The 13,688-nt window shown below is 51.2% G+C and overlaps 1 protein-coding gene across 1 annotated transcript in view; it reads left to right on the plus strand.

Moving 5' to 3' along the window:
* EEF2K (eukaryotic elongation factor 2 kinase) overlaps window positions 1-13,688 on the plus strand; it is a 63,775-nt gene that overhangs the window by 36,170 nt on the left and 13,917 nt on the right. Inside the window, exons 7-15 of the mRNA XM_060031883.2 lie at window positions 2,192-2,341; window positions 2,573-2,705; window positions 2,965-3,092; window positions 3,807-4,008; window positions 5,819-5,886; window positions 9,088-9,165; window positions 10,024-10,086; window positions 11,541-11,675; window positions 11,809-11,997. Coding sequence (XP_059887866.1) covers window positions 2,192-2,341; window positions 2,573-2,705; window positions 2,965-3,092; window positions 3,807-4,008; window positions 5,819-5,886; window positions 9,088-9,165; window positions 10,024-10,086; window positions 11,541-11,675; window positions 11,809-11,997 — 1,146 coding nt within the window. The remainder of the gene's footprint in view (window positions 1-2,191; window positions 2,342-2,572; window positions 2,706-2,964; window positions 3,093-3,806; window positions 4,009-5,818; window positions 5,887-9,087; window positions 9,166-10,023; window positions 10,087-11,540; window positions 11,676-11,808; window positions 11,998-13,688) is intronic.

The raw sequence follows: 13,688 nt of genomic DNA on the forward strand, positions 1-13,688 counted from the left end.
CCTCCCTAAGCTTGTTTCTGCCTCAGGACCTTTGCACTGACTGTTCCTGCAAGGCTGCATCACTGCATCTCCTCAATCCTGCTCACGGTTCAGGTCTCAGCTCATGTCACCTCCTCAGCTAGGCTGTGCTAACCCATCCTAAATGAAGTGACCCACCGCTGCACCCTCTGTCATGTCACTTTGTTTTGGTTTCTTTTTTTTCAGAGCAGTTGGCACCGTCTGAAAGGGTCTTATTCATGTAGTTAATATTTCAGTTGCTTCTCTCCCCCGAGGGCAGGGATTTTATCTGTCTTGTTCAACTCTGTCCGAGTGCCTAGGTGCTCAGTGAATAATAACGTGGTTGAATTGATGAAGGGAGAGGAATGTGGTTGTTTGAGGAGGACCTGGCTGTCCCCTTGAGGATGTATCCTCGCCACTGACCCTCACCTAGTTGCCTTCTGCTCAAGCAGGTGGCCCTGCAGCAGGCTTCCTGGCAGACATGGAGCCAACTTTTGGAACAGGAACCCTCTGGGAACCAGCCGCTCCTTCCCCCCTGTCTGGTTCTCAGAACTGAGGCCACGTTTGGGGAGGTTCTCAGCTCTCAGCTCTGGGCCCCTTTGGCCTCTGCAGTTGTTGTCTGCCTGTCTGGTGACTCAGCCAAGCAGTTTCCTGGGTGGTCATTTCCTTGGGAAACCCAGGCCTGGCTCCTGTTATGGGTGGCGTCAAGGGAACAGGGTGCCGTGGCTATGATCTTGTGTAATAGATAACGAGTTAGAGTTTCAGGTTTTCCCTGCTCTGCTTTACAAACATACACAGTACTTACATGTTTTCTTCTGAGTACAAAGTTAAACGTATACTTGGTGCAAAATTTAGCAAGGAATGTCTGGGTTCCCTGTAAGTCCCCTTTGCAGGGAAAGAACCACTCTTACGGTTTGGTATGTATCACTCTAGACTTGTGTCTGCTGATAATAATGACATCGGCAAACGTTGACTGCCTCTTCCCTGTGCCAACAGATTTCATCCTCTTGCCCATTCCACAGGTGAAGAAACTCAGGCACAGAATGTGAAATAACTTGCGCAAATTCACTGTATTAGCATGAGGCACAGGTTGAGTTGCTTAACAGACAGACCCACAGTTGTGTGCTAACTCGAAATGGTTTCCTTTTGTCTCATCTAACAATCCCGCTTTGGTGGGGTCTCAGGGTGGGCTGGTGCTTTACCTGCTCAAGGCATCCAGAGGCCTGGTTCCTTCTGTCTTGTTGCTCTGCCACCTGCCGGGAGTTGCCCTGGACTACATGGTCAGATCTGGCTCCCTGGCAGATGTCCACCTTACAGCCTCAGGAAGGCCAGAGGAGGAGAGGGCAGGCTGGAGTTGCATCATCACTGCTGCTTGCTTCCTATTGGCCAGGCTTAGTCACATGGCCACACTTAGCATCCAAGGGAAGCCAAGCGATGCCATCCCTACCGAATGGCTGTGCATCCTGTTAAAGCTCAGGGATGCGGGGCTGTCTTAGCCCATTTGGGCTGCTGTAACAAAACACCACAGAATGGGTGACTCAAAAACCACAGAAACTTGTTAAGTCCAAGATCAAGGTGCCAGCATGGTCACGTTCTGGTGAGGGCCCTCTTCCTCGTTCATAACTGGAATCTTCTTGCTGTGTCCTCACATGGTGGACAGAGTGAGGGAGCTCTATGGGGTCTCTCTCTCTCTCTTTTTTTTTTTTTTTTGCGGTACGCGGGCCTCTCACTGTTGTGGCCTCTCCCGTTGCGGAGCACAGGCTCCGGACGCGCAGGCTCAGCGGCCATGGCTCACGGGCCCAGCCACTCCGCGGCACGTGGCATCTTCCTGGACCGGGGGACGAACCCGTGTCCCCTGCATCGGCAGGCAGACTCGCAACCACTGCGCCACCAGGGAAGCCCTATGGGGTCTCTTTTATAAGGGCACTAATCCCATTCATGAGGGCTTCTCTCTCATGACCTTATCACCTCCCAAAGGCCCCACCTCCTAATACCATCACCTTTGAGGGTTGAGATTTCAACCTATGAAATTTGGGGGGATACATTGAGGCCGTAGCAGGGGTTTTCATTCTCAAAGGAAAAGGGGAGTGGATTCTGGGGACAGTCAGCAGTTTCAGCCTTTCTGCTCCAGCCTCTTATCAGAGGAGGGTTCCGCTGGGCCCTCCCTCTGACCCCCCTCCCACCTTCCCGCCAGGTGGACATCATGCAGATGTGCATCATAGAGCTGAAGGAAAGGCAGGGCCGGCCTCTCTTCCACCTAGAGCACTACATCGAGGGCAAGTACATCAAGTACAACTCCAACTCAGGCTTCGTCCGTGATGACAACATGCGCCTGACACCGCAGGTGAGGCCCCTGCACACGCCCGTGCCCCATCTCAGCAGACCTCGGGTCCCTCCGAATTAGGCAGGGCACCTTCCTTTGTCTTTGCCTCTGTACAACTCCTCCCTGCAGATAAAGGCCCCCAACATGGGCAGAGGTGGGGTGTTGAAACCTCTCAGAGCACTGCCTGCCAGCGTTTGTGCAACCCATAGCCTGGTCTCTTGTGGTCACCTTTTCTTTCATGTCACCCCACAGGCCTTCAGCCACTTCACTTTTGAGCGTTCCGGCCACCAGCTGATTGTGGTGGACGTCCAGGGTGTGGGTGACCTCTACACCGACCCACAGATCCACACCGAGAGGGGCACTGACTTTGGAGATGGCAACCTAGGTAGGCAGGGAAAGCCAGCATGTCCACGGAGACCACACTCCCCACAAAATCTCCGGGCTCTTTGTTCACCCAAGAAAGCAGGCCGAGGTGATATATGGGGCGCCCCAAGATTGTGGAGGTGGGAGCCTGGGGCCTCTGGCTCCTGCCAGTTTAGCATGTTTTACGCCTGCCCCTGCCGCATTTAGGGTGCTCAGTACCGTCCTGCCCCCACCCCAAAGCAGAGCAGTGCTCCAGAACCCCTGCTCTGTTGTGTCCGCAGGTGTCCGCGGGATGGCTCTCTTCTTCCACTCTCATGCCTGCAACCGGATTTGCAAGAGCATGGGCCTCACTCCTTTCGACCTCTCCCCAAGAGAGAGGGACGCGGTGACTCAGAACATCAAGCTACTGGTGGGTACCCAGCGTGAACCTGCTCGGACTGGCAGGGCCCTTCTGCTGGCAGGACCCGCAAACTGTGTTTTCTGTGTGCTGGTGGCTCAGGCCTTGCAATGCTTAATTCAAGAGTACTGGGGCCGGAAGACTCTTAGTCCTGCCTGTGTCCCTCGTCCCTCTTGAGCCAGTGCACACAGCCCTCCTGAATATCCCCACTAACAGAGGAACTGGGGTCTGCTTGATATAGGCCCATTTTTGCCCAGAGTGAGGGGACCAGGTATGTACAGATAGTGAGTGGGGTGTGTGGAATGTGGTTCGTGTGGTGTGTTGACAAACGGCTGGACTAGACTCGGACCTGGCTCACTGAGTACCTCGCCGTGTCCAGGATGTACCCCCATCCCCACCCCCACTGCATGGACCAGATATAAGACAATATTGTCAAAGAGCAGCTTGGGATTCTGGAATGTATCCCCCAGCTCAGGGCTGTAAAGCGTGGGCAGCGCTTCTGGGAATGCTGGCCCTCTGAGCTCCTGTTCCGGTTGCCCCTTCTCAGAGGCCTTTGGGTTAAGCCCCCACTGATTCGTTTCAGGTTTTCTGCCAGTCCCTTAATAGGCACAGGTGGGTGCTGTGGCTGAAAGGGCCTCAGGTTTTGAGGGAACAATAGGCAACAGGAAGAGCCCCACTTTCCCAGAGGGTGCCTGTGTGACGTGCATGTCCCTGTTATTTCTCCAGCAATCAGCGCAGACCATCTTGAGGGGGACAGAGGAAAAGTGCGGGAGCCCCCGGGTGAGGACCCTCTCGGGGAGCCGGCCCCCACTCCTCCTTCGCCTCTCAGAGAACTCTGGAGATGAGAACATGAGTGACATAACCTTTGACTCTCTCCCTTCCTCGCCATCTTCTGCCACGCCGCACAGCCAGAAACTGGACCACCTTCGTGAGTGATGGTTTGGCCCCTGGGCATTGTGATTGGAGGGGACGAGCACAGGTAAAACAGGGCTAAACTGGCTTTCACTTATGTTAGAAAATCAGACATGCCAACCAAAAAGATTGAGGGCCCAGATGGTTTTACGGGTGAGTTCTTTTTAATAAACTTTCAAGATGCAGTCATCCAAATGCTGTAAAAACAGTCTTTGTTGCAGAAAACAAGGTAACATTTTTCAGAGTGTTTTATGAAATTAGCGAAAACTTTTATACCAAAATTTGACAAAACACCAAAAAAGAAAACCATATCCCAACCTCAGGTATAAATATACAAGGCAGGGCTTCCCTGGTGATGTCGTGGTTGGGAGTCCGCCTGCCAATGCAGGGGACACGGGTTTGAGCCCTGGCCTGGGAAGATCCCACATGCTGTGGAGCAGCCAAGCCTGTGCGCCACTGAGCCTGCGTTCTAGAGCCCGCGAGCCACAACTACTGAGCCTGCGCTCTAGAACCCGCGAGCCCGCACACAGCAACGAGGACCCAATGCAGGCAAAAATAAATTTAAAATTTAAAAATAAATAAATAAATAGATATACAAGACAAAAATTCTAAATAAAGTATTAACAAATAAAAACTAGTATATTAGGGAATTCCCTGGCGATCCAGTGGTTAGGACTCCTCACTTCCACTGTAGGGGGCGTGGGTTCAATCCCTGATCAGGGGGAAAAAAAAGACTAGTACCTTACAAGAATAGTCTGTCACAGCCAAATACGGTTTTTGCAGGAATCTGAAAGTTGTTCAGTGTTCAGAAACCAATTAACATCATATGAACAGGTCAAAGGAGAAAAATGGGCATCATTATTTCCGAAGTTGAAGTGACAGAGTTTGCTCGTGATATGGACGCGGGGTCTGCAGGAAAGACGGGAGGCAAGGCTGGCTCCACGGTTTTGATCTGAAGAACTGGCAGGATGATGGGGCCATTTATTCAGCCGGAGGAGGCCCCAGGGAAGCAGGAGAGGAGGATTTTAATGTCAGATATTAAAGAAGCCTGTAAATCACCACTGGAAGGCCTGGGGAATAGTCTGAAGCAAGAGTTGACAAACCTTTTCTTCAGAGGCCAGAGAGTAATAAATATTTTAGACTTTGTAGGCCATGTGGTCTCTGCACTTGCAGCATAAACGCAGCCACTGACAGTACTTAAAACAAATAGATGCGGCTGTGTTCCAGTAAAACTCTATGGACACTGAATTTTAAATTTCATATAATTTTCACATATCACAAAATATTGTTCTCCTTTTGACTTTTTTCAACCATTTAAAAAATGTAAAAAGCATTCTTAAAAACCATATGCGAATAGGAGACAAGCCAGATTTGGCTAGTGGCAGCTTGGGACAGGAGATAAAGCCTGGGAGGGTTGGTTTTTAAGCCATCTAAGGCTTCTCCCATTTGTAGCTACTCATGGGACCCCAAATATACAAATGGCTTTCCTTCCTTCACAACTGCACCTCACTGAGGTTTGACCGTAGGTCAAGCACATGGTGCTTGTCAATACATGACACAATTGTGTTTACATTACGACAACCCAAGGAGGCACACCTGTTAAGCTGCTCGCTCAGGACCCCACAGCTGGCGAGTAGAGACTCTGGGTAAGTTCTCGAGGAAGAATTGTGTCCCCCCAGGTGCTGACCACATACATTCTTCACCCATTTTTGTACTTTATAAATTTAAAATAAAAAAGGCTTGGTGGCAGCTGTAGGCTGTAGGTGGGTCTTGTGAACTGTTCCAGCGATGGAGCTGGTGCCTTCCTCCATTTTCTCCCTGCTCAGATTGGCCTGTGTTCAGCGACCTCGATAACTTGGCACCCCGAGACCACGACCCTCTGGACAACCACCGGGTGAGTAGAGCGGGTGGAGGACCAGGGTGGGGAGGAGGGGCCTCCCTCCCCCAGGAACTGAGGATGAGACCTCAGATTCAGAGGTGGGTAACCCAGGTCTGCTCCGGACACTGGCAGCAGGATACAGGTGCACAGGGGGGAGGGAATCCCAGCCTCCTGCCCAGGGCAGCATTTTGTCTGGGAAGAGCTGGGTCTATTCCAGTTCCTGGAGGTGGTTAAAGCAGAGAGAATCCAAGTCAGCAATAACACAACCTTCCGGTACATGCTGGGCTTGGCCCTGGGTTTGGTTTGGCCACACGTTGTGCGGCCAAGCTATCTCGGGGGACAGGGGGCTATGTTGGGTCTCCGATGTGTAACTTATAGCAGAGGTAGCTGTGATGCTCACAGCTTGGATAAGCAGAACAGGTTTCCTGCAGCCTCTGCGTGACTAGCAGTAAGAAGCTGTAGATGACATCTTTGCATTCAGACAAACATATATTATGGTGTCAAATTAAAAATTCATTAGAATGTTTTAAACAGACTTCACAGACACATCACACTTGCACAGGCCACAGCATCTTAAGCTGCACTCTCAGCTCCAAAGGTTCAACTTCGCTCCTGACGGCTTTTCAGAGTTCTTGAGTGGGAACAAAAAACAGCAATAGCTGACACATATGGAATCATCACTACGGGCAGACACTGTTTTAAGAGCTTGGTAGATAATTCTCATCTAATCCTCACAACAACTTATGAGACAAGTAGATAATAGTTTTTATTCCTTTTAGAATAGGTTTTATGTTTTACTCTAGAGCTAGGATGAATTTTAGAATTTCAGCGTAGGTTGAAAAGGAAAAGATTCAGAAAATTACAAGGTGAAAAGTCTCCCTCCCACCTGTCCCCTCAGCCACCTGCTTATCCCCAGCATTAGCAGCTGCTTAGACAGTGCCCTCATTATCCCTGATTTAGAGACGGGGAAACTGAGGCACAGAAAGGTAAGCCACTTGCTCATGGTCACTCAGTGATGGAGCCAGTGTTCAAACCCAGGCCATCTGGCCTCGAACCCACCCTCTGTACTGCTGCCCTTTGCTTCTATTCTCCACCATTTCTCAGATGAGGACACTGAAGTTTGGAGAGGTTAGCTGCGTTGCTCAAGGTCTACCTGGGGAGTGCAGAGCTGGGGTTTCAGTGAGGCTCTCTGTTGCCCGGCTTGGGAGTGGTTCCCAAGGGTGGGACACGGGGCCCAAGGTCATGCAGAGAGTGGGTGCGAGGAGGGGGCTGCCCGGAGCTTTTAGGTATAGCCTGTAATCCAGTTTCAAAAAAAGCCTTTCACTCAGCACACTGAACACTTCAGTTTGGTTGTCTGTAAATTATACCTCAATTTAAAAAATTGAAATAGTTAAGCTATTTGGCTCACACAGAACAAAGACCTGGGAGAGGGCGGTAGGAAGCCTGTGGTGCTTCTAGAAACCAGGGCAGGGGCCTTTTTAGAATAACGCATCTCCTTTGGGTGGAGTGGATCCTGGCCAGACCAGAGGCCAAGGATTCCATTGTGTATGTTCCATGGTGCCCATCTGTCTAGGAGACTGATCGAGGTTTTACATTTATGGTAGTGATACCAAGCTTCTTTTAAAAATATATTGACTTAAGGGCTTCCCTGGTGGCGCAGTGGTTGAGAGTCCACCTGCCGATGCAGGGGACACGGGTTCGTGCCCCGGTCCGGGAAGATCCCACATGCCGCGGAGCAGCTGGGCCCGTGACCCATGGCCACTGAGCCTGCGCGTCCAGAGCCTGTGCTCTGCAACGGGAGAGGCCACAACAGTGAGAGGCCCGCGTACCGCAAAAAAAAAAAAAAAAAAAAAAAAAAAAAAATATATATATATATATATATAGTCTTAAGTAAAATAAAGTGGTTTATTTAAAGTCTTAAGTAAAATAAAGTGGTTTATTTAAAGAAAAATAATAAAAGAGAAGTATGAATTCATGAGAAGAGTTTTATCTGGAGGAGGAAGAGAATGGGATGCGGAGGGGACTCATAAGAGGTCTAAATTTTAACAGCAGTGTTTTAACTTTTAGAAATAAAAGATCTAAAGTAACTAAGGCCTAGTGTTAAGAGTTGACAAAACTTGGCAACAGGTGCACAGGAGTTCATTTTAGGATTCTCTGTTCTTATTTGTGTGTTTGAAATGTTTCTCAGTGGAATGAAGGAGGAAAAAATAGAAGTTTTAGCCGAACAGTGATGCAGGTGACATGTGGATATGGCCAGAGCTCAACGTTGGTAGACAAATGACTGACGTTTTAGAGATTCTAAATTATACCAGGTTCCTTTTCACAACAGAACTCAGATCTAGAAGAATAAAACATATGCCCAGGTGATGTGTGCGGTTTTGGCAGAGGGCTTAGTTGTAGTAAATAATTGTTCCCAGGGCTGCATTTTTTTTTAAACATCTTTATTGGAGTATAATTGCTTTACAATGGTGTGTTAGTTTCTGCTTTATAACAAAGTGAATCAGCTATACATACATATACATATGTCCCCATATCTCCTCCTTCTTGCGTCTCCCTCCCTCCCACCCTCCCTATCCCACTCCTCTAGGTGGTCACAAAGCACTGAGCTGATCTCCCTGTGCTATGCGGCTGCTTCCCACTAGCTATCTATTTTACATTTGGTAGTGTATATATGTCCATGCCACTCTCACACTTTGTCCCAGCATACCCTTCCCCCTCCCCGTGTCCTCAAGTCCATTCTCTAGTAGGTCTGCGTCTCCAATGCTGCATTTTTATCCATGGGTCATATCCTTTAAGCCAGGCTTTGTTTTTCTGCCTGTGAAATGGGTGAGTCACTCTTAACAATGGCACTTACTACGATCCACACTCTGAGTGTGACATCTCATTGCATCCTCACAGCCGCTTGATGTAGGTAGCTATAATGAATCCCCATAGCTAGGGAAACCAAAGCTCAGAGAGGCTGAGCAGCTATCCAGAGTCATAGCTGGTGAGTTACAGAGCTCGGATTTGAGCCTAGGCAGTCTGGCTCCAGAGCCCACATTCTTCGCCACTATTTTTTTACCGCTCCCTTGTCACCCAACCAGCAAGGGTAGGAGGAAGAGAATGTTGTGGGATGATGGGACAAAGGAGAGAAAGCAAATGGCTGGGATTCCAGATATCACCACCACCAGGTACTCAGAGGACCACTGAGACCCTAGGGCCATCTTTTCTCCACAGGACTCTGAGAACAGTGGAGACAGCGGATACCCCAGTGAGAAGCGGAGTGAGCTGGACGACCCAGAGCCCCGAGAACATGTAAGGAACCCCAAGGAAATGAGAACAGAGTCCCCTCTTGCCTAGTTGTCCAGGAGGATAGAGAGCTGGGGCCGAGGGGGGAATGTGAATGGGTGGTAAGAGCATAAATTAAATTAATAAATAAATCATTTCAGATAAAGATAATTGCAGGGCAGAAGATAAAACGGTAATGTGGAGTAGTAAGTTTAGTAAGGGGACAAGCATGGGGGATTAGACACAGGGTTGAATATGGCGGACGCATCTTAACTGTGAAGCTGGACCTCTGGTTGCTAAGCAGAGAGGATGCTGGGCAGTGGGCCAGAATGGTGCTGGTAGGTGGGAGGGCCCAGCTCAAAGGCACGGGATTCCAGCAGTCCCTCGGGAAGGCTCCAGAGGATGAAAGATGCCTTACGGTATCTTTTCAGCAGCATCCTGGTGAGGGTGGTCTTAGGCAGTATCAGCCATTGAGAGGTTTTGCCAAGTGCCAAAATGGCGCATGCGCATTACAGGCAGTCTTGCCGGGAGCTTTTGGTCTCGGCTTTGTTACTGCGAATATATAGAGACAGGCGATGGGGGCTTTGGCTAAGCGAAGCACTTGGCTCAGTTTTCTTGGTGCCTGTCTGCTGGGATCCTGTGCCTTTGAGTCGGTTCCGTCCGTGCACATGGTGAGAGCGAGAGGGAGGCTGCGGCTGCCCCGGCACATCAGTCCTGCCTGTTACCCAGCATCCTCTCTGCCTGGCAGACGGAGGTGTCAGCTTCCTGAGGCGCCGAGCCAGTTCCCTGAGGAGTGTCCCCTGGGAGGGCTGGACCAGTTCCCCAGGAGGAGGTTCTTGGGAGGAAGGCTGCTCTTTGGATCACTCTAATCTATGTCTCCATCAGGGCCACTCAAACGGTAACCGGAGGTATGAGTCGGACGAAGACAGCCTGGGCAGCTCCGGACGGGTAATGTGCCCCCAGGAATCCTCATCGTGGCTGCGTGCTTGCCTTTTTCAGACTCTGTTTCTGTTTCTTCCCCCTCACGTCATGTCACTTCTGCCTGCCCAGGTGCTCCACATGTCTCCTAAAGGACGATTTTGCAAAGGAGCCAATCCCCTCGGCAAATACTTTTTGAGCTCCTGGGTGTGACGCTGCGGGATCAGCGGGGAGAATTAGAGAAGATCAGGATGGCCTGTCCTGGAGGCTTCAGCCCACAGCGCCTTCCAGTATACGTTAATTTACGTCTAGGGAGTTCCCTGGTGGCCTAGTGGTTAGAATTCCGGGCTTTCATTGCCGTGGCCCGGGTTCAATCCCTGGTTGGGGAAGTTCGCACAAGCTGCGTGGTGCAGCCCCCCAAAATTTAATTTTTGCAGCCACCCACTGAGACAGGCTAATGTTATTCATCCTCTTTTGATGTATGAGAAAAAGGGAGTCTTAAGCGACTCTCCCCAGGTTACCCGGCTAATAGTTGGAAGAAGTATCTCAGGTGATTATCATCAGGCCGGTGTGGGAAAGACCACCCTCCTAAATGCTCTTCTCTAGCTGACTCGGAACCACATTTTGAACCTCTCACCCTCCAGCCTTTGCTAAGGCGAGTCTCTCTCCTGCCTGCAAGGTCCTTCCTCCCCTGTGGTCATACCTCCTCAGGCCTGTCTGCTCTCCCAGGCTGGACCCCAGTGGCACCTTCTCCAGGAGGCTTCCCTGATCCCCGGGGCAGGCTTGACTCCTGCTGCTTCCAGAACACAGATTATTCATCACGCAGTATTTCCTTACCACAGGGTATTTCTCAGTCAGGTCAAGGCCACAGCGTGGTGCGGAGGCAGGGTCGTTCGATCCCAGCACCACTGACATTCTGGGCTGGGTCATTCTTTTTTGTGGAGGATGCCCTGTGCATGGTAGGCTGTTTAGTGTGCGTACACACAGACATACACGCACAGCAGCCTGGCTCTGTCCTGCGAGAACTTTGGACAGGGGTGTTTTTAGCTGGGAGACGTGGTGTGTTTTCTAAGCCCGTCTCCTGAAGCACCCTGTGGATGCACAGGGAAAGCACTGTGGATTTGCTGCCAGGTCTGAAGTGAGGCTCTTCTGGTGCCTTGTGTGGGGAGCTGGCAGAGGAGCAGCTCAGGGTTGAAACTCCCCGACCTAAGTCAGATGGATAAGTGAGGAGACACTTCTTTGAACTGCTGCAGTGCAGTGTGCTAGCCTTTGTGTCCTGTTGCTACCTGTTGCTTGTGTCCCTCAGTGCCCACAAGCTGGCATAATTCAAGTGACTGGAAATGGAGCCGGGTTTGTCCAGGAAAACTTGACACCGCACAGGTCCGCGCCCCTTAACTCGCCAGGCCGACTTTCACAGCTGGGAGGGTGCGTCCATCCCCAGCCCCTCGCTTCTCTGGCCTGTAAATGCCCGGTCCTCCCTTCAGGTCTGTGTGGAGAAGTGGAATCTCCTCAACTCCTCCCGTCTCCACCTGTCGAGGCCTTCAGCCGTGGCCCTGGAAGTGCAGAGGCTCAACGCTCTGGACCTTGAGAAGAGAATCGGGAAGTCCATTTTGGGGAAGGTATGGTGATGCCCTCTCTGCATTAACCCGGCGCCTCCCCCAAGAGTCGCTCCCTCCCCCAGGCTGGCTGGGAGGCCCTCGGCCGCGGCTGTGGCCTCCAGGCAGCCAGGCCCACGTGCCGTCTGTGTGGCAGGTCCATCTGGCCATGGTGCGCTACCATGAGGGCGGGCGCTTCTGCAAGAAGGACGAGGAGTGGGACCGGGCGTCGGCGATCTTCCACCTGGAGCAGGCGGCCGACCTCGGCGAGCTGGAGGCCATCGCGGGCCTGGGACTCATGTACTCGCAGCTGCCCCACCACATCCTGGCGGACGTCTCTCTGAAGGTGAGGGGGGGCGGGGGCTCAGGCAACCCATCACCCTTCGCTCCCTGGGTTTACGCCTCAGAAATTTCCCGAGCATCAGTTTGGGACCAGGCACTTCCAAGTTAGTTGACGCTGATAGAATTGGTCTCCGGCCTTGGGGACTGAGTGGAAGGTGACAGTCACATTCCCAGGCAATTGCGACGTGGTGCGGCGGGAGAAGCAGAAGATGCTACTGCAGATAAATGAGGAAGGGCCGCAGCTGGGGTTTCTTGATTGGCAGTTGCAGCTCTGTCCCTAGTGGCTAGAACAGACCTGGCACACACTAGATAATCAGCATTCGTTTGTGGAACGAATGAATCAAGTGATCCCTAAGGTAGACCTGCGGGCCCAGTGGAGTCAGCCAGGCAGAGTGTGGGAGGGGGAGTGTGGGCAGAGGGGACAGCGCGGGCCCAGGCCCTGGGGAGACAGGAGGCGATCAGTGCGGCTGGAGTGTGGAGCGTGAAGACAAGGTGCAGGAGATGAGGCTGGAGAGGGGCCCGGGCAGGATGGGTGTGATGGGAATCCGTGAGGGTGTCTGCTCCCTCATCACTCCCCTGGTCCGTGGGCACAGTGGACAGGACCTGACGTGGCCTAGGGAGTGTGATCCTTTCCTTAGAGAAGTTGAGAGGCCCCTGGTGTGCACATGCTCCCAGCATAAAAGTCTCCAGCTCTCTGTCACGTGGGCCAGGCTTGCAGCCAGACGAGGCTGGGCTTGGTGTGGGCACAGGGCACCAGCCCTGCTCTGTGAGCCTCACCATGGCCCAGCAGGTTGGGGGGTCTCAGACTGGAAGAGAGTGTGGGAAGGCACCCAAAAGTCCTTGATTTTTTTAAAATAGTTAATACAGTCATGTGACGAAACGTTTTTTTAATGTGAAAAGGTTTACAGTGAAAAATCTCCCTCCCACCTTTTCCTCCACCTTCTCATTCTCCTGCTAACAGGTAACCATCATTATTAGTTTCTCACATGTAATTCCAAGAGGGTATTCATTTCCTAGGGCTGCCATAACTAAGAACCACAAACTGGGGGGCTTAAAACGACAGAAATTCATTCTCACGGTTCTAGAGGCTAGAAGTCCAAAATCAGTGTGTTGACAGGCCATGATCTTCTAGCTTCTAGTGACTGGAGGCAATCTTGGGTGTTCCTTGGTCTGTAGGTACATCACTCCAATCTCTGTTTCCATCTTCACATGGCCTTTTTTCTGTGTGTGTGTCTCTGTGTCTCTTTTCTTACGAAGACACCAGTCCTATGGAGTTTAGGGTCCACCCTACTCCAGTCTGCCCTCATCTTAACTAGTTACGTCTGTCTGTTTGGAAAGGCCCTATTTCTGCAGTGTCCTGCAGACTTTTCCCCTCAGTGCTGTAGAGACAGCTTCCTCATTCTTTCTGACAGCTGAGTAACATTCCATTGTACAGGTACTTTATTTAACCTGTGCCCTGTTGATGGACACTTGGGTTGGTTCCATTCTTATGATATCTCAAAAATTGCTGCAGTGACCAGACTTGGACATATTAAGTTGAACCGTTTTTATAGGTCATGAGGGTAGAATATTGGCAGTTTCATATGGTTCAGTCAGATACATCCTTTGGCGTGCGGTCAGGGATAACTTACAGCCATTTTTATTTCCTGTTTTAGATGGTGAAGGGCAGGCTTGGTTGGGGGAGGGGATTTTGAC

This window comes from Delphinus delphis, chromosome 15, assembly GCF_949987515.2.
Source record: "Delphinus delphis chromosome 15, mDelDel1.2, whole genome shotgun sequence".
Taxonomy (NCBI): Eukaryota; Metazoa; Chordata; class Mammalia; order Artiodactyla; family Delphinidae; genus Delphinus; species Delphinus delphis.